Source organism: Blennius ocellaris (genome assembly GCF_963422515.1).
Source record: "Blennius ocellaris genome assembly, chromosome: 22".
Taxonomy (NCBI): Eukaryota; Metazoa; Chordata; class Actinopteri; order Blenniiformes; family Blenniidae; genus Blennius; species Blennius ocellaris.
The window spans coordinates 5,620,338-5,642,967 of record NC_137671.1 but is presented as its reverse complement, the minus strand read 5'-3'; the positions used below and the strand labels follow the sequence as shown (position 1 = coordinate 5,642,967).

General features: G+C 44.1%; 1 protein-coding gene across 1 annotated transcript in view; it reads right to left on the bottom strand.

The window, feature by feature from the left end:
* Nucleotides 1-1,883: 1,883 nt before the first annotated feature.
* rerg (RAS-like, estrogen-regulated, growth inhibitor) overlaps nt 1,884-22,630 on the bottom strand; it is a 33,688-nt gene continuing 12,941 nt past the window's right edge. Inside the window, exons 3-5 of the mRNA XM_080518669.1 lie at nt 11,250-11,306; nt 6,247-6,320; nt 1,884-2,989 (exon numbers count right to left, since the gene is read on the bottom strand). Coding sequence (XP_080374795.1) covers nt 2,579-2,989; nt 6,247-6,320; nt 11,250-11,306 — 542 coding nt within the window. The 3' untranslated portion in view covers nt 1,884-2,578. The remainder of the gene's footprint in view (nt 2,990-6,246; nt 6,321-11,249; nt 11,307-22,630) is intronic.

Sequence of the window (22,630 nt, the reverse complement as noted above, 5' to 3'; positions counted from 1 at the left end):
GCGAAAATTGGAGGCCGATTTCTTAAACTGTGACAGATCAGATCTATCGTCGATCTATTGTCCTCTGCGCTGTAGAATTCTCCTCATTACTCTCTTGTCGGTGAATGAAGCACCTTTTCTTTTCCTCCGCCGCTCGATCTCTTTCCATTACAGCTGCCAAGAGTTCAGCGAGACGAACGCTTCACGCCAGCGTCGTTCAGAGAAAACAACTCTTTAACCTCCAGCCTCAGTGAGACGACGTCGAGAGACGACGTGTCCGGATATGATACTCGGATGGAAACGTCTGGACTTTGCACTTCATAGAGCGAAGACCAAGATTGAACGTTGATCAAACGTTGTCCTCTTTCATTACAAGACCCAACAGCACCCCTAGTGGCCCAACTTGTTAACTACTTCAACAGAAATGGGAAAACGTGTAAACGTTGGCCAGTGATGGTTATCTTCATTATGGTGTCTCATCCTGCTGGAAGTCGACAACTTTACATTGTTTTCCCCCGAAAGCAGGCGGAGGATTATGTCTTTTTTTTTTTTATACTCGGATACTCGGAAAGCTACATGAGCCCGGATCCACCCGGCATTGTTCATGACTGTAACATGATATGGAACCTTTACAGGATATTATTTAGAGTGTTTTTTTTCTTTTCAGTACAAGCGAAATTTCCGTCCCACCTTCTCCCTCTTATCTCGTATATCCTGAAGGAACTGAACAGGTCTCCTCGTGACCTGCAGTGGTTTATAGCAGCATGTGCACCAGAATTCCGGTTAATTCTCAGTTCAAGGAAAAGACAAGTGCTGCTTTTAAGCTCTTATTCCACCTCAATGGAAGTTTGACTGACGGGCCGCAGTCACACTGTAAAATGAAGAGAAGGAGTTTTGGTAATATGCAGCTTTGGGATTCCAGAAGTTGCCTTTCTTGGTGGAGTTTCCTTGTTTCTGTTGACAGATGATTCGATTATCACCCATTTTATTGACTTAACGCACGCATGAGTGTAAATGTACGCTGGGAAAATGCAGGAGTTCTGTTTTCAGTGGCTCCAAGCACCAAAACGCAACAAATGTTTTGCACTTTCTGCTTATAGGTGACCGTCATGCACCTTATTCTTCTTCAAGGTTCACCATGTTGTCCATCCAGTTGATCTCCCATGTAAACGAGTGTCTGGAGGCCAATTCTTCACTTTAATCACTTATAAATTGGTGCAGATATTTTCTTTTGAGCGCTGTCCTCTGCATGCAGTTAGGAAATGTACTGTAGAATAGCTGCAAACACTTAAATATGTTAAATATGTGCACCTAAAAGCAGCTGGAGTAATCCATTAAATTAGATGTTTTTTCTCAATCTGCAAAATCAATTTTTTTTTTTTTTTAGTGTTAGGTGTGATTTAAGTATTTTAATTGTTCCTACTTAAGCAAAAAGCACCATGATCTTGGTGAAAAGATGAATTAGAGTGAGAATGGGGCTGCAGTTTTCAGCATATACACTCACTTTACCTCCACTTTGGGCTGAAAACAGAACTTGGCATAAGTGTTCTGTTATCGTGGAAAACATCTGCAGTTTTAGGAAAACAAAGATCTGACCAGAGTCTGACGCAGGTGCTGCTGTACTGACATGAAACAGATTGTTCATGGAGGTTCTTTTTTAGTTTTAAGGACGTTATGCAAAGCTGGAAGAATGTGAGGACGTCGATACGCTTCCAGTCGGCACGTTGCTTCATTTTCAGCTCTTGATTATCTCGAAGTCGTCGCCATGTAAATGTGACATTTCCTGAAGTGGCTGAAGGTGTCCACGTCACCAAGACTGATCATTATTTGAAACTGATAAAGTGCTCATGGAGACGACATTTAACATCCCACAAGGACTCATTGAAGGGAGAAGCTGGTGAGATATATCAGATTTTAATTACATGTGCAACGGCTGATCGGCTCGACATACATCTGAACGACCGGACACCGCGCTACAGCGTTCGCAGCCTTTTCTTGGAGAACAAGGAAAAAAAAAAAAAGTCTTGATTCGTGTCCCGAAGCTTTGTGCTTCTCCTTGCACAACCACAGCGAAACAGAAGAAGGTACTTGACTTCACCACGGGGCTCGCTTACAGGACGGACATCGATAAATCTTCTCTCAGACTGACAGATAAAACACCGTGGGTCCCGCTGGGCTCCTCCGATCTCGCCATCGCGTGCACATTTTTGGGCTAAAGCACATCACAATATCCCCCTACAGACAAGATACGGACAGGAAATTGTACGCCGTCTCCTTTTAATATCAATACAACCTTGGATCTGCTGCATGCGAAATGGGACATGCATGATTGTCTGGCTGCCCTCTGGGCTTTTTGATCGCTTATTAAGAGCCAGAGGAGCCATTTCGGATTCATCTACATCTTAGCTAACGTCGATATCCACACTTTGATCCAAATAAAATCTGAAGTTTTGATTACAAATAAAACATCGTTTGACCGTTCCGGACGGAGGAGACTTTGCACTTTGGACATTAGAGTAACAAAAGAACATTTTCCCACGTTCGGTCCGTCGTCCGCTTTGGCGCCTCGGCGAGAGCGTTTCACCGGACCGTCTCTCCCCTAGCTGCTGATCTTGGTCAGCATCTTGTTGATGGCCTGTTTGACGTGCGTGGTGGAGCTGCGGCGCCTCGCCTTTCCCTGCACGGCCTTGCGACGCCGCACCTCCCGGCAGAGCTCGTGGAAGGCCTCGGCCACGGCGCCGCCCTCGTCGGCGCAGGCCGAGCACTCGTAGAAGGCGCAGGCCATCTCGGCCGCCAGCCGCTCCCCTTCCTCCGTGGCCACCTGCCGCGCGTGATCCAGGTCCGACTTGTTCCCCACCAGCACCAGGGGCACGTTCTTTGGTTTCTTCACCTCCTCCAGGAGACTCCGCAGCGGCGCCACCTCCTCGAAGCTGCCGCGGTCCGTGATGTCGTACACGATGGCGAAGCCGTCGCCCCACCGCATGTGACCCTCCTTCTGCTGGACGTCCTCCTGAGGCGAACACAAGAAACGTGACGGTGGTTAAAAAGTCTCAATGAGGTTTCTGGCTCGATTTGTTGTCTTTAGTGACGCAGAGTCAAGATGAGGATTGACCTTTAACCTTTGCTCTTTAGGGCCAAAAGCAAAACCTGTTTTTTTTTTTTTTTTTTTTTTTCTGGGTTCAAATTTTGTGTAGCACCGTTCAAATGCAAGGCAATTCAAAGAGCTTCACAAAAGCAAAAAAAAAAAAAAAAGCGTTAAAATCATAGACATAAAACTAGAATTTTTGAAAATAAAAGCACATTTAAAAGTTTTATAAAGCGTTCAAAGTTCCAGCACATTCATTCAATTTCACCGTAGAAAATCCTTTGTGTAAATGTCCCCAGTAAAATCAGCCAAACCTCTTAAATCCTCTTGCATTTGTTTTGAAATAAAAAGTGAAAACAGTCCAAACTGAATTGTGGCTTTAAATGTAGAAGTTATTGACAGTCGTGGTAACTTGAGAGACACTGACCTGTTTTTTATTACTTTATTACGAGAGCTGTTGTCCAATTCTGCTTTTAAACTAAGCGAGTTTGAAGTAGATAAAGTAGTACAAAGCTACTTTTCAGGACTTTAAAGTGAGTAATTCCATCAACAAGGACAAGCCCACAAAGGATTTATATATATATATATATATATATATATATATATATATATAGTGACTTCTGCATAGCAAGTTTATAGCATAGAATTCTGTCTTTGACGATCAAAATAAATATTCGACTTTGGTGGTATTCTGGTATAATTTTCATATAAAAACCGAGTGAAGCCTGAGCTCCGAGTCCCTGACATGGCCTCCCTTCTCTCCCACACTTCCCTGAGCAATAAATTGAATTCTGCAGCCATCTGAGGAACGCAAACAGTCCAGCATGTGCTCCTAATTTGATCACGTTGAGGCAGAAAGGGTCTGTCCGGCTGTAACAGGAGCAAACTGGTCGCATGGCAGCTTCGAAATCATAACCGAGGAGGAGGAGGAGGAGGAGGAGGAGGAGGAGGAGGAGGAGGAGGAGGAGGAGGAGGAGGAGGAGGAGGAGTGAGGGGCACGCACAGCCTCATCTCATTGTTTTCGGTGGAGGGACGATTAAAAAACAATACCACATTCCTCCCGTGGACGGACGGGAGAGTTTGACGTCTGTGTACCTGACCGACTTGTGAACCTGGAATTTACGAGCCGCCGGGACGCCTCCCGACTCGACAAATCTCGGGAGTTGGCGGCGAGCTGGGAGCTGAGCGGAGGCCTGACATCCCAGGCCCGGAGGCGTCCAGGGCTCGTCCTGATGCCGGCCGAAAATAGACGACGGCGTAATGAGAGAGAGAGATGACTTTGGCTGAAGTGTCGCCGGGGAAATCAGCCTCCAGCAGAACACCTACGCAGCGCGGCGGCGTATTTATCTCGAGCTCCGGGACGTACGCAAAGCTCTCCCTCATGGTCACAATCTGGCAGCGCTTCTGTCGGAAATTGTCGTCTCATTCGGTGCCGTTAATTTCTGGAACGAGCGACGGATGTACTGTATCTCTCCCCGAGACGGGCAGCGGGAGGAAGGTGATGATGACGAGGAGTCTATCAGCTCCAGTACTGAGTGGAATCAAATGGAATAAGAGCTGAAAGTACCGAGCCGGACTGAAGGACGCTCTCCTGGAAGCCCATCCAATATCATCGAGCGGCTGATAGACGCACAAAATGTCACACAAGTGTCAAACACATTTTAGTCGAGGGGGACGCAGGCAGCTCAAGTTCATCTTGAGTGGGCCGGACTCGTAAAACAGTGCCATTATAACTTTTAAATTTCAACTTTTTCCTTGTTGTGGTGCGTATACGTGACAACATCTATAGTTTTGCCAAAAAAAACCAAACATTGCTGTCTACAATCTCAATATAAAGCCAACTTTAATGAACCTTCCTGGTGAAAAATTCAGTGAAATTATGAATCTTCCAACTACTACGAGAGTCTTCTACGTTTACAGCATTTAAAAAACTCTGGTTGAAGGTTAATCAATCTTATGATCACTTGTAAGACCTGATTAAAATGTTATAGATTGGGGGATTTGTTTATATTGCAGGGGTGGTGGTAAATAGTGTATATATTCTCTGTCCTGGTTTGTTTTTAAATAATTGTGGTCTTAAAAGTACGAGGACGACAGATGGAAAGTGTGCATAAGAGTGTATAAAGGTTGATCGCTCCAGAACGTACCCTTCAGCCAGAACCGTGATGAATTTGTGAAATTTTTCTAACATTCAGCATTTGTGTGTCTGACATCAGTATCGGCATCTGACGGGTTTCTGTGGTTTCTAATTCGCCTGCATGCGTACAATAATGATGCCGAGAGGGAAAGATTATGTATGAAGGGGAACGTAGAGTTCTGGAGGAAAGCTTCTGCGAAATAAAAAAAAAATTCTAAAATGTGAGCTGTGAGGGCAAAATTACAATATTTCGAAATGATCTCTTACTAAAATGTGATTTACAGTGTATAAATAGGAAGAAACCTCATGTGCGTTCATTCACAATTCATTTAACCTTCATGGCTGCACTTGATTTGGGGCTTTGAGAACTTGAAAACAATTCTAAATTTCATGGTCGTTCCAACAGGAGAGGTGAACAGATTTAATTTGAAGCAAATTCTAAGGGGATCTGTGTCGTTCTGACTCTCAATACCAGGTCATTAAACACGTTGTTGTGTTCAGCCTGAAAAAAAAGAGCTTATGACAAATATAAGAACATGGTCGAATCTCCTTTGTGAATAAAATACCCTGCTTTCTTTAGTTTTCTTAAAAAAAAGTAACAAAGTTGAATTAACATGAGAAGACGCACTGATGGAAAGCCGAGCTGCATCTGCAGTCGTCACTTCACACCGGGTGGATCTACTAACTTTGATTAGAGATCACAGGGATTCGATAGGATTGTTGGATTTTCAGCTGTTACTGATGAATCAGACTGAAATGATCATCTTACAGGCCCAACAATCACTTTTTAAGAAAAATAGCAGGGAAAAAAACTAAAATAGGTGGAAAAAAGGGTAAAAAAATGGACAATAAAAGAACTGGAATATAAATAAATATACTCATAGTCGAGATGTGTTACAGCTCGAGGCTGAGTTTAATGTTAGGACTAGGTTGATTAGATGGCATTCTTTATTTTGGGGACATGATTTGCAAAGGTATGGTCTTTTGTTTTTATTTTTCTGCAACACGGAGGTGAACAGCGGTTAATGAGGGTAAACGGTCCCACCTGCCCCGCAGTGTCTAAAATCTCCATGGTAACGACCTCGTCGTCGATGTTGGCCTGATGGCGATACGTCGACTCTGAAAGAGACACAAAAAAAAAAGAGGGAATCCAGTTTCATTTGAATAAATGCACGACGGTTTAGTTGAATAGTGTCGCCGCCCAAGAGAAGAATGAGACAGACTCATTGTGATTCACGGAGTCGCCAACTCACACATCACTACGAAGGAAGGCGCAGATTCACAAGTACTCATTTCACAGCTGAATATAATTCCACCTCCTCCTTTTGAATATTCAGAGAATCACACATAAAAAAAGAATGACGACTCTCTCTAAGAGAACCTTAAACTGCATCTTCTCCTGGGACTTGGTAGTTTAATCAGTCACTTTAATAACCATCCATCTTGGTCGTCTGTGTTCTCCCAGAGCTTCTCCTTCTCCGACACCCAATGAAAATGAAACTTTGCTGTTTTCGCTTGAAAACGTCACGTCAACAGCAAGTTAGTCTGCTTTTTTTTTCGATAGTTTCGCTAAACTGACTCAAATTTACCCCAAACCCATGGAACCTTTTTTGTGTTTAAGATTAAATGTCATTCGAAAGCCTATTTTTATTATTGTTGGGCTTTTAACCCACCATCGGAATCTGCTCCGTTTACCATTTTATTAGTTTTGAATATTCGCACTTCATATTTTGATCTATTTATGTGCAGCACTTTGGTTCAGCTGTAGTTGTTTTGAGTCGAGTCATGAATACCAAAAGGGTCCTTGTATGATTCAGAAAGTAAAAATTCATAGGAGGGTTTGTGGCTCGCCGAAGTTGACTGGATCTATAAATATGATTGAGTATTCGTCAGCGGCCGGACTCCAATGCGCTGATGACATCAGTCCTGCCCTTAGTTGCCTGTCAGGCGTTCGTCATCATTTTTTCATTTTCCCTGACGCAGGACGGCTTCGGCTCGTCCTCTGAGAGACCTCCACCTCACTGACGTCCACGTTTCTCCTGCCGTCACTCCTTCCGATGCCCGTGGATCTTCCGTAGGTCAACGAGGAGGCGTGGATGCTTTTCAGACCGTCTGCTCTCTTTGGATTCTTCCTCCATGAACCCGTTACCTCGCGTTTCAAAGCCGTGACTTCAGCTTTTTGGAGGTTTTTGACTCGACGAATCCTGCGCTTTCAGCCGACTCGTGATTTTCTCGGTTCTTTTGTGATGAAAGAATATTGGGACTGGTTTTTTTAAGCTCTGCGAGTTTGGCGTTTTAATATTTGCTCCTATTTAAAATGGTCAATAACCTATTAATTAGGAGGAAGAAGTTGGAGAGGAGACTAATTCTTGAAATACTGATTTTATTCTAAACTCCAACCAAAGCAGGCCTGCCAATAAAACTGCCTGGAAAAAGAGTGATAATCCTGAGATGGACGTGTTGATGGAGAGAAATCGATGTGCTGCATAAAACTACAATATGTCATTTTGCAATTTTTTTTTTATTGGTAATCTGCCATGGGATATTTTCAATGTAAGAAATGTAGCGTGGATCAAAAAAGGTTAAAAAGCAGCAGAAAAGAAAGCTGTTCCTGGGCCCAGTTTACATGTAACTAATGGCAAATAGATCGGTTTCAAGCAAGATTTCTCATCAACCTGTTTGCATTCACATATATGTTGTAGTACTGAACAACAGGCAATTATATATATTTTTTAATCAGCAAACAAACACAAGTGCATGAGGTTAAAAGTCAGTAAAACTACATATTGTGTAAACTTTAATATGTTCTCCACACAGACTTTAGCAAGGAGAATGACTATATCTCATAATTTAATCCACCAACACATTCAAATCAATAACATCACATTTCGTTCTGTGCTTCAATCGCTTCAGGTCGGCAGCAGGCAGATGAAACGACGTCTCCGACAGATCTTTCTATTTAAAACGGGGTCAAAGCCACACAAAGGCCATGTCAATATTCCTGTTTGTATTTGATGTTACTCAACTACTGCTGGCAACTCTTCAACTCTTATGGCTGTTTGGGAGCATTATTAAATAAATAGGTCTGCTTCTATTGAGACGGTGGATAGATCACGTTCACGCTGCCCCACCCTGCTGATACCCCCCCCCCCCCCCCCCCCCCCCCCCAGGGTGAACGACATCCTGTGACATACATGAAATGTCACAGACGAATAGAAGCTGCACGTACAGCTGTTTGGCTGGAGGTGATGAGGAGCGTCTCGGAGGAGAACCCCGGTTCCACACTGTGCGACTCGTGGGACCGCCTATTCCAGGAACCACCATCATCATCATCATTATCATCATCATCATCATCATTACTCCATCAGCGCAACTCCTCTCACTGGAGTGTCTGCAGCTAAACACTCTGACAGAGGGCAGGACTGGGGATGATTTAAACGGCCCCATCAGCCTCCCTAAAGGTCCTGATATAGTAACAGTAAATCTCCTGCCTGGAAGCAATTTATTGCTCAGATTTTAAACATCTCTGGAATTCTGTCGACGCAGGACAGAAAAGCAGAGAACGAGCTCGGACGTGTTGTTGTGGCGACGTTTCCTCAACTGGCTCCCCACAACTTGTATTTGCGGACTTTCTTATCAGGGATTTCCTTGTTTTGACTAAGTTTTGACTTTGTGACCGATCATCTATCATGCTGTATTTGTCTTTTCTTTTTTTTTTTTTGGGGGGGGGGGGGGGATTTGGTTCTACTGGCATTGAGAGGGTTGATAATCTCCTACTATCAACATGCATTTTCACACATAGTCATCGTATGGCTTTGCTGTGTGTCAGTGTTTCAAACCACAAGCCTCCCGTCACTGCGAGACGCAAGCGTGAGCCGTCGCAGGCTCCATTTTCCTGCGAGCGTTGATTATTATTCTGCGACCGGAAAAGATTGTAAAATTGTGGCCATCTGCATTCTGAGCAGCTGCCGCCATCCCGCCGATCAATCATCTCGCACACTATCTGTCAGGGCCGCCCCCCCCTCCCGGCGCTGGAAAGGACCGGCGAGTGCCAGTCATTATCTGGAGTGGGAGAGAACAGCAGACCCTGTTTATAAAGCCCATGCAAATAAATAGAAAGGTAACAAATGGAGATGAATGGCCAATGATGATTGAGGCATCGAGACGAATGAAGTGCAGCACGTGTTCTGACAGCCGACACCCCCTCCCGCCCCCGAACCTGCGCGACGGCCCCATAATGGTGCTTTAATAATGTTTCCACCACTTCATGGGTAATTTCAGCCAGGCGGCGTGATTGGCCGCAGACGCCCTCCGACGGTGCCGTTATTCCCGTTACGGATGTCAAGCTGCGATTTGTTGGCCGTGACGCAAACTCTGGCGGTAACCAAGGAGGCAGATGTCAGTCCCTCGTTGAGTTACTTGAATGTTTTACTGACGGTGGCAATGTTCGGCACATTCATACGGGGGTAATTTAATGACACAAAGAGGCAACGCGAGGAAGAAACAGAAACCCTGAGAGGCTAATGAGCGTCTCCGCGGCTTAATTATAGCTTATGGGCTCCACATTGTAGGAATGAATGGGCAGAATGAGATGTCGCTTCAATAAGTGAAATAAAAATTAATCAGGCGAACATGTTTCATGGTTTGTTTGTGATCTTTATGAACTTATTCAAATGAATGTACTTTTGAAATTGTACAGTCGACAAACACATCTGGTCGCAAAGGATTGAGACAATTGAGCGAAGGATGAAAGTTCCCCCTGATGTTAACGTCCAGATTGTGGATTGAAAAACAATTTATTTGCAAGTCTTGTTTGTGGTAAAAGACTGGGACTGGGATCGGCTTTGACCTCTATAAAAATGGAGGGTACCTGTATTGCGTCACATCCTCTTTCGCCCTCCCGCCCAAAGCCTCGGTTGCGGTCTGAGCTCTGTCGTTTAGTCCCGTGATCCCAGTTCCATGCATTCTGGAGTCCTCTCCCTCACCTTACATTCCAACTCATAGATTTCTCCTCATCCCTTCTATGATCTTATCTTCCAGCTCTGAGATGTGAGCCATCATGCGGCTTCTTCCCCTGCTTCCTTTTTTTTTTTTTATCACTACGCCACTGGGTGTTCTTATTTTTACTGATAATGTATTCGCTGGATCTTTACGTCGATACTAAAAGCACAGCATCTCTATGCGGCCGAGAAGACGGCAGCCATTCGCCGTTACATGAGGACCAATTAAATGTGTCCGTGAGTGGGGCGATGGCACCTGATCACATGACCGTTTGCAGGCTTTACAGCGCTCTTTGTGCTTTGTGATTACGGCGTGGGCAGCCGGTTCAGGCAACAAGGAGCATGTCGGTATAACCAGACCAGACCTCACCTCGTCCAACACATATGCCGTTATTTACCTTCTCGTACAAATAGAACGATTGAGACTCTTGTCTGTGTTGCTCCGTGATCCTACAGCTTCTCTCTGCGTTTCTCCCTCAGTCCTTAATGCATCAATCCACCCGCGATAACGCAATACGGCTCTGTGGTGCAGAGTGCCGGAGCTGATCCCATCTCGAAATCTGATGGATTGGTCCCTGGATGATGATGAATCATTCCTGAACCGCTCATGCAATTCGGGTCAATAGTTTTTTTTTGTGAAAAGTTGGTCAAATACACAACTTTGTCCTAACTTTCGTTGGTGAAGGTTAAAACCTGTATGTACAAGGCAGTTTGTCCATTGAGTCTATAACTCGACTATAAAACTAATTGAGCCCAAAATATATGGCCGCCATTGTTGTTATTGTCCATCTGCTCACACAAGCGTAGAAGAACTATTTACTACAGCTGTAGTGAGCATGCGCAGTCGGAAAGTTGCATTTTCAGTGCCTCCGAAACACGGTTGTTGTCTAAACTCACCCGATACACAAGAAACATTTTGCCGTTTTCGCTCGAAAACGTTGTGGCGTAAACAGGGCTTGAAGTATTTCAGGATCAAGGAGGCCGCCCTCCTCTTCCTCAGTGCAAGTGGCGGTAGATGATGGGCGGATGGACAGATCTGTTGGCTTACCGAGTGTGGGGTCGTACTCCCAGATGAAGCGTCTCGTCAGAAGTCTCACCACCAGAGCTGCAACGAACGGAAAAAAGCAACATAGAGGGGTTCAGTCAAACAAGCACTTCTAACAGCCTGTGGATTCACACAATGCGTCTGCTTCAGGAGCTAATCAGCTGTGGATAACCCACCAAAAGGGTCATAAACCCTCGCCGGAGCACTTTAATACACTTCTCATCTAAATGCTAATACCCATTTGCACAGTTCCACATTATCAAGGCAGAGTTCAAACAGGATGAGACCCCGTCTCTCGTCATTCCAGGGGACGGGTCGGCCTGTCTGCTGCAGCTTCAGCCCTCCTCCCACAAAAAAAATACAAAACACAAGCTCCGCTGTTATAATGGTTCACCATCAACAAGTGATCTGGCAACAGAGAAATGTTGATCCCCTTTCATTAAGACAGAATTGGGGGGCCATTATCGGCGTATCCAGGCCAGTCCCCGAGCTGCTGATCGGAGCCGAAGCACCTGTAAACATCCATTTAAAGTGGGGTTGTTTATCTCAAACACTGCATCATGTCTCTTTTAGTTCAGTTAATGGACCACTGAGAATATCGAGTTATTTCCAGTGGCTTGTTCGGTGGGGTTTAATACGGCGTGCGTAAGGGCAGAAGAAGCAGGGGTCGGTAATTAAAGAGTTTGGTATTTGCAGCGTGTGATTAGTGGGGAAATAAAAGAGTTTCTAACTTGGTGGTTCAATTTTACTCTTGATTACTTTAAAAAAGATGCAAATTTCAGTAAAATATGTAAGAAGTATCAACCATACATTTATACAATATGGTGGCAGTTAACCATTCACATTGCAATCAATGAAATCCTTATAAATAAAGACTTGCGAGTTCCAATAAAAACTCTTATTTGTCTATAATACATTGATTGAATAGCATTAAAATGCCCCAAAAAGTTAAATTTCTACCTTGTGATTTCTGTTGATCGGGAAACAAATTCCTGTAATCTTAATTATGCTAAAAGGACTCCATATATGTTGAATGTGGTGATGGAAAATGGCTTTTCATGACTTGTATAGCGCCTCTTCGCTAAGAGCAGCCCCAAAGCACTTTACATGATTCATCACGTTACGTGATTTTGCTGTTCAGCCTGAGCAGAGTCTAATTTATACACTGCTTGTTTCTTTTTTTTCATTTAGTCCAGATAACGGAGGCAATTATTTGATTGTGTGGCAGGAGGTACGGACTGTCTGTGCTGTTGAGGTTGAATGTAGTTCATGGCGTATTTTTCTGTGCTACCCTTTTGACAATTCTTTTTTTAAATGTTTTTTTTAATGTGTATTTGCCGTCCGACAGGCGAGAGGAAGTGATACTGAGTGACTCCCGAGTCCAGGCGTGTATCTCGGTCGCCACCTCGGAGGGGAATAAGACGAGGAGCTTTGAGCCAAAGGAGGGAGGGGAAAAAAAACAAAAAAAAACTTGGCCTGATTTCCAATTTACCGCAACAGGGGGAAGAAAAGAGCAGCTATTATGTCAGCGGGAGTGTCCCGGCCGCATTTCATTACACTCGTAGAATCCAGTCTTTTAGGTCAGAACAGCAGTGGATGGCTGATCTTTAGAAGTGAATACAGAGACGGACATGTCTTGTTGATTTTTTTTTTTTTGTAAGTTATTCTGCGGCCTGGATTCCAGGTGGACAAGAACAACCAATGGGGCGTGAAGTCCTTCCCTCATTAGAGGAAACTGTATCTGCCGGCCTTTCACCGCCACTGGGGGGGGGCAGGGGGGGGCGTACACGTGGCAGAGAGGAGCCTTTGTTACCGGCGTGGACAGTCTGGCCCAGATTCACTGCAGGATTGCGACGCGGAATAGTGCGTGACGTATTATCGCCAAGGTGAGCGGGTCACACCGAGCCAGGCGATTCGAGAGACGAGAGTTGATCACAAAGCCTGTAAGGGCAGGGGGGGGGGACTCTCTGTACATGGTGGAATCTGAACAGCGGCAGTTTTTATTTTAAGAAAAATGTATTAGTGTGTCCTCACGGGGAAAAAAACCCAAAAAACCCTTTAAAAACGAGATAAAAAGATGGAATTTTAACGTTTACTTATTGATAGTTATGGGTGAAATCACTAAACAGTCTGCAGACGAGCATAATATGGAAAAAAAATTTTATATCATCGGAAAGTTTAATATTTGGTGTCAGTTATATCAAAGTGGTACGTGTTGCATTTAAAATTACATTAAAAAATGCTAAAAATGTCTTCACCTGCCTGCCTTTACTAAGTGAAGTTAAGTAAACTGTATTCAATTAATTGCTTATCAACATGGTATTATTGTGGCCCACTGATTGTTACGCTCATCCTTTATCTATAATTCTTATAATAATTAAAATTTATAGCTTTGGCATGAATTGCATATAGATTTTTTTGGGGATTTTTTTTTTTTTTAATCAAAAAATGTCACAACGGGAGTTGTTTGGTAAATGGTTCATTTATATGAAGAATTTTTACATGATCAGTTACTTTATTCACGCAGTCGCCTCATGGACTTTTCAACATAATATGTTAGCAAGAGGTGGTGGTGGGGGGGGGGGGGTTTGAACAAATTCACGTCAATCACCCAGGCAAGCTGCTTTTATCCAAAGTGACCTCTTCACATTAGCGGCAGAAATTCGCCGAAAACTCAAACAAAGCCAGAGCAATTAGCGCCGCCTTGTTCAATAGAGCCGCTGCGACGTAACTGATTGAACGGCTGTGTATTGATTCCCCGCGGCCATCAGACGGACACCCACAGCTCTTTGGTTCTCTTCCGCCACACGAAAAAAAAAAAAAAAACATCTCCTCCCACCGGCGCTCCTGTGAGTCCAGCTCCGAGTCCATTGTGCTCGTGTCACATCGGGTCACGTCACAACGCCGGCTGTGCTGATAAGACTCCAGGAGGCTGGGGCAGCCTGAAAAACCAGGTTGTGCCATAAACAGTTTGCCGCCACTGTGCAGCGCTCCGGCTCCACATGAGTGTCTGGGACGCAGTAAAAGAACATTTAAATGTGTTTCCGTTCCAGGAGGACGTGGACTGGGAATCGTGACACTCTGGATGTCGCCATTGTTGTTACTGTCCATCTGCTGAGCATGTGCAGAAGAACTATTTAAGGTGGTTGTGGAGCACTTTTGACATGTTCTTCGTTTGGAGCCGTTTTCAAAAAGTTACATTTGTAGACAGAGGCGGAGCATTTTCAAAAAGTTGTTTCCCATCGTTTCCATAGAGACAGAGTCGGAGCCTTTTCGATATGTTCCACCTTGGGAGCCGTTTTTCAAAAAGTTCCATTCCCCCCCTCCCCGGTTTCCACGGGCACTTTCAAAAAGCTCCACGTTGGGAGTCATTTTCCAAAACGTGCTTACTCACTGGCTCCACTGTGGTGTAGACGGACACCCAACATGCAACAGAAATCGTCCGTTTTCACTTGAAAACGTGTAAACGAGGCCTAAACCAGGCTAAACAACACCGTCTGCAGAGGCGGCAGATGAAGAAATGACATAATCGTTTCAAAAACAACAACAACAAAAAAAGGATCCAGTCCAGATTTGAGTCTCCGATTTGATTTCCTCAGTGTTTTGATGTTCTCACGCCGGTTGTAAATGAGCTTCCCTGCTGGCAGGACACACAGTTTCGGAGGTGAGCGGCAAAATGAATCAGCAACCAGACGAGTCGTTTGTTCCGTTTTATTGTATTTATTTTATTCGGTTCAGAAACATTCCCGGGCCTGCTGCAGACAAAAAGCATGAGTTTACTGTCTGTGTGGCCCTCACACGCTCTACCAACCACAAGTGACATCGTCGTTTCACTTCTCTGAAGTGAAAATGACCATGAACTTAGGATCTTTTGAAGCAACGCTCACTAATCAAAAACCTGACTGCTTATTAAGGAATGGGATTAAAAACCGCAGCACTTTAATCACTGAATCATGAAAAAAGGAGGCTACGAGAAGCAAAGGGGACATTCTAACCGTGCAGCTTCGTGAATCGTTTTTTTTTTTTACATTTTTTTATTGAAACTCAAGGATTATTTGTCGACGTGTTGAAAAGCCTGCACTCAAGAACCCCCGAAGACGAAGAATGGAGAACGGAATTGACGTGAAGAAGAGACGGAAACACGGCAAGTTACGTAAATAAATACTCCTGCCGACTGCTTCCAGAGCGCAAGCTGATTTATTCAACTTTCTATTGACGCAGAGACGAATCTGTTTTGGGAGAAGAAGACGCTGCTGCTTTGTTATCATCATTTCTCGGCGGATGGAAACAGAATAATGCTTTTTTTAAAGCAGTGTTGCTTTTTAAAATCCACACACTCACTGAGAGGTGACAGCCCCCCGATGCAAGAAACAGGCAAAACAAATGAGCTCTGAAACCTCCCAAACCACTTCCTGAGGTCAGGCCACTGGTCTCAGTCTGTGAGCTTTCCCAGAGTTCCTTTCACCGCCGCCGTCTCCCCGGGGCGCGTCTGCAGCCCTAAACCACCAGAAAGACGTATTGTGTACGTCTGCGTGCCGGGACGTCGCCGCGCTTCCAGGGAAAACGCTCAATCTACGTCCAAACACCCCGATATGGATAAAGATCAAGTCCGACGTCTCATCGTCTCAGACGCTCTCCACATCAGATTACATCTTTTTTTTTTTTTTCTTCTTCTTGCCGGGATTTTAACCAATAACCTCTGTGGGAAGTCTAAAGTGAGCGGAGTAACAAAAACACACAAGGCAACAGTAAACATGTCATCTCCCACAATTTATGGCGTCTCGGAGCAAATCTTTCACTCCGTGTGAGCAGAAGTTCACGGGAGAGTTTGAGCTTCAGCCGCTGACTCTGAATCCGAGGTTTGAAAGGTTTTAAAAGCGTTGGAGCAGATCAGAATTAAAGAATTAAATTAAGCATGCGTGCAAACTTCATATCGAGCCATAATTAGGTCTAATGAAGTCTCGTACCAAATAACGAATCCCAAAATACTGATGCAGACGCTCCGTTCATGTTTCCCCGAGCTTCTTTTTTCGTGAGCAGATTGCGCAATCGCGTCAACTCATGGACATCGTAGGCTGCGATTCGGCTTTTCATCGTTCAATCTGCAAGACTTCCAACCCAGATTTAAAACAAAACGTATGACGCAAAAGAGAATTGTTTGGAAAAAGCCTATGTAGAGGTGAAGCTCTACTTCCAACACCAAGCAAATGATCATTATCCTGGTTAAGAACATGAATACGTACCCCTTCCCCATTTAGCTGTGTTGAGCTCATCAACCTTGAGCATCAAGCGCTTGTAATTTGACACCGGTGTCAACTTCTTGGTCCGGAGCCTGAGTTTTCCCCTCAAACCGAGTCGTCTTCATCTGCTTTTGTCTGTTTGGTGGAGTTAATTAATGAAACGAAGCGAAGGCCCCAACATTATACTCTAAAACTGCATAAAAAGCTGGATTGGTTTACCAGTAAGAGAAGCAGAAGAGTCTGCAGATTGTCGAATGAATCTCAATCTCCCCTCTTTGTTCGCTTTCCGCCTCTCGGTGCCCCACCGTTCTCGTTTGATTATCAACGTGAACCAGATGGAAGATTTAAAACGGAAGCACTTCTTTTAACTTTGATCAGAAGACACTCCAAACGTGAGCGACGACACCCTCCACACAGAACCGGGGGGGGGGGGGAACGTCTCGGACTGCCGCCGGCTCGCCACGAGAACATGACTCATCGCTTTCCTCTCCCCGGCGACCGGCACTCGCAGATTCCTGCTTATTATTCTCTGTTTAGCTTAATGAGGTGTGGGACATTATATCGGCACGACGGCTCCCCTGGGAATGAAAAAGGGCCGGCATTCCTGCCTCCGCCATGTTTACTTTGTCGCTAACAAAAGACTTAATTAATATTTGAACCCACTGTTGTGAACAGCGGACAAACAGATGTGTTGTATGTGAACAGCTCTCGAGTGCTGAGAGGGTTTGTTGTCAATCTCCCTTGATGCCACTGATGCTTAATTGGATATTTTAGCAGAAAGTGGAATTAAATACCATTTTTCTTTGCAGAAAAAAAAAAGCAAAGTTTGTTGTTTTAAAAGCATTTCTTTGCTATGAATTGTATTCTGTTGGCAAAACTTTCCAATTATGTAGAGAAGATGCATTTTGTTTGCCAGTCGACTTTAAACTTCGATCATCCAACTCATCAGACACACCAAACCAGAGCCGACAGCAGAATTAACCGAAGATTCTGCATTGTCGCACTACTCAGTTCTGTTGCACATCCCACAAATGTCTTATCTTATAGCGGGACATATTTAATCTCAAGTGACGGGTACGGTCCGTCACAAACACATTCACTGCTTAGAAAATAGATGAAACGGTTAAAATGGCAAAAAAAAAAAAAAAAGAAATCTTTACTTGAGTGTTTTTCTGTGTTTTAATTAATGTAATCATTTGTCACAGTTAAGCCAGTGTGGATCAATGCTTAAAGGGGAAAAAAAGCACAAATAAATTATTTCTATTCAATTTTATTCTGCTATTGAACGTGAAAGTTCCCAAAAATGCTATAAAAGAAGGTTAAAATGAGGTACAAAAACTGTTGAATACGTAAATGAAATGTTTCACATCATGAATTGTAATCGAGAGACACATTCTTTTTGAAAAACACATTTGAAAACTACTGTATATATGAAACTTTTCCGGCCTCATTTTAAAAGTTAAATGTGTTTTGAGGCTCCAGGTCGGTTGAAAAGTCAGGTCATATATGCTGAATACCGATCGGGAGTTCAGAGGCACGCAAGCAAAGCTTCATCTGACAATTCCGAGCCGGTCTGATCAATAGTTTTCATTCTTTCATATAAAACTGTAACTCCAGAGGCCCCGGAGGACGCCAGCAGTAAAACATTACCGCATCTCAGTGCTGATGTCGCCGGGAGCAGCCTTCAGCGTAATGCCGCCGTGCAGCGAACACATTCCCCGTGTCACTAAAAGGTATTTTGGCAGCCGGATTGGTTTTGCTGCCCGCAGCCAGATTCTCATAATACATCGAGCTGCAATTAAACCATCGGGTGTCGCGGCGTTTTACTCTCCTCCGCCATTAAAAGCGTTCCTCTGTGAAGCTCTAATGCGAAGGGATTTGGCTGCAACAGACTCACCGGCGACGCCACAGAGAGAGAAGAAAGTCCTGTTTGTATTTTAATAAGAATTGAGACCGCACTTTGGTTTTTAAGCGTGTAGCATTGTTAGCACCTTTTAATTAATTGATTTTCATTAAAGTCTGCCTAATATACTCTGCACTTTCTGCTCCAGATGGAAGATTTCAGCTTCGATACGTCTTTTTTTGACAAGCAAACTGCAAAAAACCTTTTATTTCCAGTGAATCCAATCCTATTTTTGTATTACTCGCTGCAGGCATTACATTTTCAAAGGAGACTTTTCAATGTAATTACCAGCCAATGAAGTAAGATTTGGGCAAAATATTACCCGGATATTTTATGACAGAAAGTTATTAGATTATTGGCTTTATTGCTTTGAAAATGATTACAGTATTAGATGATTAGCTTCTACAGGCTGCAGTATTTCTCTCTGTACTCCAAAAACTGGCCCGTCCGTCCACAGTATTATGCTGAAAGATGTTCTTAAACTGCTGGATTCAATTCGCGACGAGCAAAAGGAAATAAAGTTGAATAACAGCAAAGGTCAAACTCTGCTGGATGAGCTCGGTCAACACACAGAGGCGGAAAAAGAAGCGGATTTCCATTCATTCTGTAAAATGGGACCTCCAGACGAGGGTTTGATTTCATGTTCCTGGAGGAGCGAAGCCCGCGCTTATGGGGGGGGGAGACGGGAAGGGCGTGAGGATCCCGACACCGCATTCATCCCTTTAATTTAGCCTCTAACAATAGCGCTGCGGCACTATTCATCAAGGGCCACGAGCGAGGCTCTTAAAGGAGGAGGTGCGGTGGCAACCACACCTCGGAGGGCGACCTTCACCGTGATTACAGGCACGGAGGTGAAGTGCCTCTTTTCACCGTCGGCCCGGGCATCGCGGCTCTGTTGTTTACTGCAAGACAGTTTAAGTGCCGAAACACAAGCTCACGGCCCCCATGATGTCATGACCCCCAGTCCAATATCCCCCCCCCCCCCCCCCCCCCCGAGTTTTATAGTTGAGTCACCGCAATAACAATCCAACCTCGTCTTCTACCCATATTAACATTTAGAATGTGTGGTTGCATTACAAAAATGAACAACAGCACCCACTAGTGGCACAACGTGACAACGACATTGCTTTTGGCGTTTCTGCCGTTTGTGTGTAAACGTGAAACTTTTCTGGAATTAAAACACAAAAACGATGCGTTTTAATTGAATCCTTGCTCGGGGCCTAGACTTACAGTGAGAGCATTGGTGTATCATGTTTCAAACCCCATTTATTAATAAAAATTAAGAACAAATTTCAAGCGCTCAACAATAATCAGTGGATTTATTTGATGTATTTATAAATATGTCAAATGTAATTATCAAATTTGAGCTGAATGTGGCACGATGACAATTGCGTAACAATACCTCTGGCTAAAAGCAATTCGGAATGCTTCCTGTTTAAGTGGGTGCAGCTTTAATATTTCAAACATGATTGAAATGTTTCACAAGTTTGAAGAAAGTGAAGATAGTTAAAAAAATAAATAAAAAAAAAACTTAAAGGGAACAAATAAAACTTCTGGACTATTGACCTCTTAGTCTTCCAAAAGATGATTCTAAAGTAAACAACGACGCAATAAGTGTTACAACAATTAGTTCAGTGAAGAACAATCACAGCTGTAGGAGGGAAAAGTGCTGAATAAATCAAATCGTAGCCAAAAGTGGTCCTGAATATTAAACACCTCGGCTGACGATGCGCCGTCAGAAAGGAAACGCTTAATGGATCTGTCATGAAATTTTAAAAGCGCCACTAATCCCCCCCCCCCCCCCCCCCCCCCCCCGAGAGGTGAGGTTGTTAAAAACACGGCAGGAAATCAGCAGCGATGACTCACAGCCTGCTGAGGACGGCGGCGGCCATCTGAGTGCATAAGTGGCGAACGGACTGGCCGTGCGGAGGCTGGGCGGAGAGTCGGAGGTGTTCTCTAAAAATAGTCCAAGAGGAGAAATAAGGCACCACCACCACCTTCCTGTGACACCATCACTTCGCTTTTTTGGTCCAGCGGGCCTCGGTGTGAGTCAAGGGAGCACTGACTAATTTGCTGTTATTTTAACCGAACAGGGATGCGCGGCGTTGGCGCCCAGACTTAAATCCTGTGGGCGGAACTTGAATAGAGACCCGGAGAGACGCTCAGGCTCTGAATGGGGCCGATAGCCTTGAGAGCACATGGGCGAGAAGAGGTAATAGGCAGTGACACAGTTCTGTGTGTGTGTGTGTGTGTGTGTGTGTGTGTGTGTGTGTGTGTGTGTGTGTGTGTGTGTGTGTGTGTGTGTGTGTGTGGTGTGTGTGTGTGTGTGTGTGTGTGTGTTTTGATGAATGGAAAGCCAATGCAATCACAGAGGAAGTGGAGGAGGATGGAGACCAGCGACGTGGGCACGCGGGGAAAAACCTCGCCGTCTTTGACCGTAAATGAAATGCCAAAGCAGTTAGTTTGATAAAGCAGCTGCTGTGCAAATAGCTCCCAATACGGAGTTATATCGCATTTATAGTCGTGAAACTAGAACATTTCAAATGACAGCCTGTGTGCAGACTCATATTCCCTTCATTTTGTGTTGTTTTTATTCAACTAAAATCCCATCCACTTTGGCTGGTTAGTTTATCACAGTTTTTTTTGCAGAAAAGGTTTGGCGAATCATTAAAAAAAAAATCATAACACACTATTCAGAATTTTTCCACACTTTTTTGATGTGCTTTTTGGGTACCTGCTCCCGACAGTAACGAGACTAGTTAGACATTGAAAATAAGGCGTAATACACGATTGTTTTTAAAAAGGGGCAACTGGGATAGTAATCTTTACGCCTTGTCTCTTAAAGGGGCAGGCACGTAGAATGAAAGTTATGGTTTTGCACAAACTTCTCATCATTTAGCCAAGTAATAAGAAAAACACATGATCAAGCTGTTTTTAAACAGGTTAAAAAACAGATCGGTTGAACCGTAAATAACTGAATTTTGTCTTCTGGGGACCAAGTTTTGTTGGATTTAGACCAAGATGTTTGATTGGATGTCAGAAAGTAATCTCTCCTCCCTTCGCTGGACATAACGGCCAATACCACTGATGACCTCTGGGGGCAGTGTTGTGCAGAAGAATTCAAATCCAACGTATCTTGGAACAGAACCCTAGACCACCACATGTACAGACATTGCGTCTCAGGAACATGACAAACTATTTTTCTCGGGATTGAGTTGAAGCTTTGGAAGCGACTGACTCTGTCAACGTCAGAACGTGTAGAAAACCTGTCTTTACCATGACAACTTGGTGTATGGAGCTTTAAAGTGGAGGCCAAGAGTCAGACCAGGTGGGATGAGGTCTATATGGTCAGTTTTTCTTCATCACAAAGAGAAAAGTAAGTGCCTTTGAAGTTGTTCCAATACTCTCTGACTTAAATCTTGTGAGCGCCACGGCTCGTGCCCACAGTGTAATCGGTTTTCTTTGAAGCAGCTGACACCCACTTTGCCGACTTAATTGCTCACTTTTCGAGATGGATGTGTTTTTCACAGGCGCATCAGCCTCATCCGCTTCGTTCATGGAGCCTCGGGTGAGGTGATCATTGACGGAATTGATGTTCCTCCAACAGACGATTCATATCAGCGTAAGACAGAACAGCCTGCTTGATGGTCTGATGTGAGTACGGCAGTCCAGGTCATTTCAGGAGACTCTGACTCAAATGTATTCTTCCCCTGTTGAACAAAGTCACAGTTTTTCCTTTGTTGCGTTTACACCGACGACAGTGCATGGAGTCAATGAAAACCCTCTGAACTTTTCAAAGTTGCTCCAACTCTGTCTCATTGTAAACGGTGAGAAAACGCTCCATCACCATGGAAATGGGTGAAATGCAGCTTTTTGAAAACGTTCTGACTCTGTCTCCATGGAAACGGGTACTCGTCATTGTTCATGTTTACATTGTTTTCGGCCATGCGAGTGTGGCTTCATTACAAAAACATGCAATAGCACCTACTGGTGGCCTCACCATGAAAACTACATCATTTTGAAGATGGTTTTCCGAAGCGAAAACGCTAAAATGACACGTTTTCGGTGTTAATTGTGTTGCCTGCACCGTCATCTTGAATCAAACTCATGAACACAAGTCCCCCCCCCAAAAAAAAAATCAACAACTTACCAGCTGTAGATTCACATACACAAATACCTACTTGAGTCTCCACTCACACACGTTGCTGTGAAGTAGAACACAAATACCGCTTGGAAAGAAA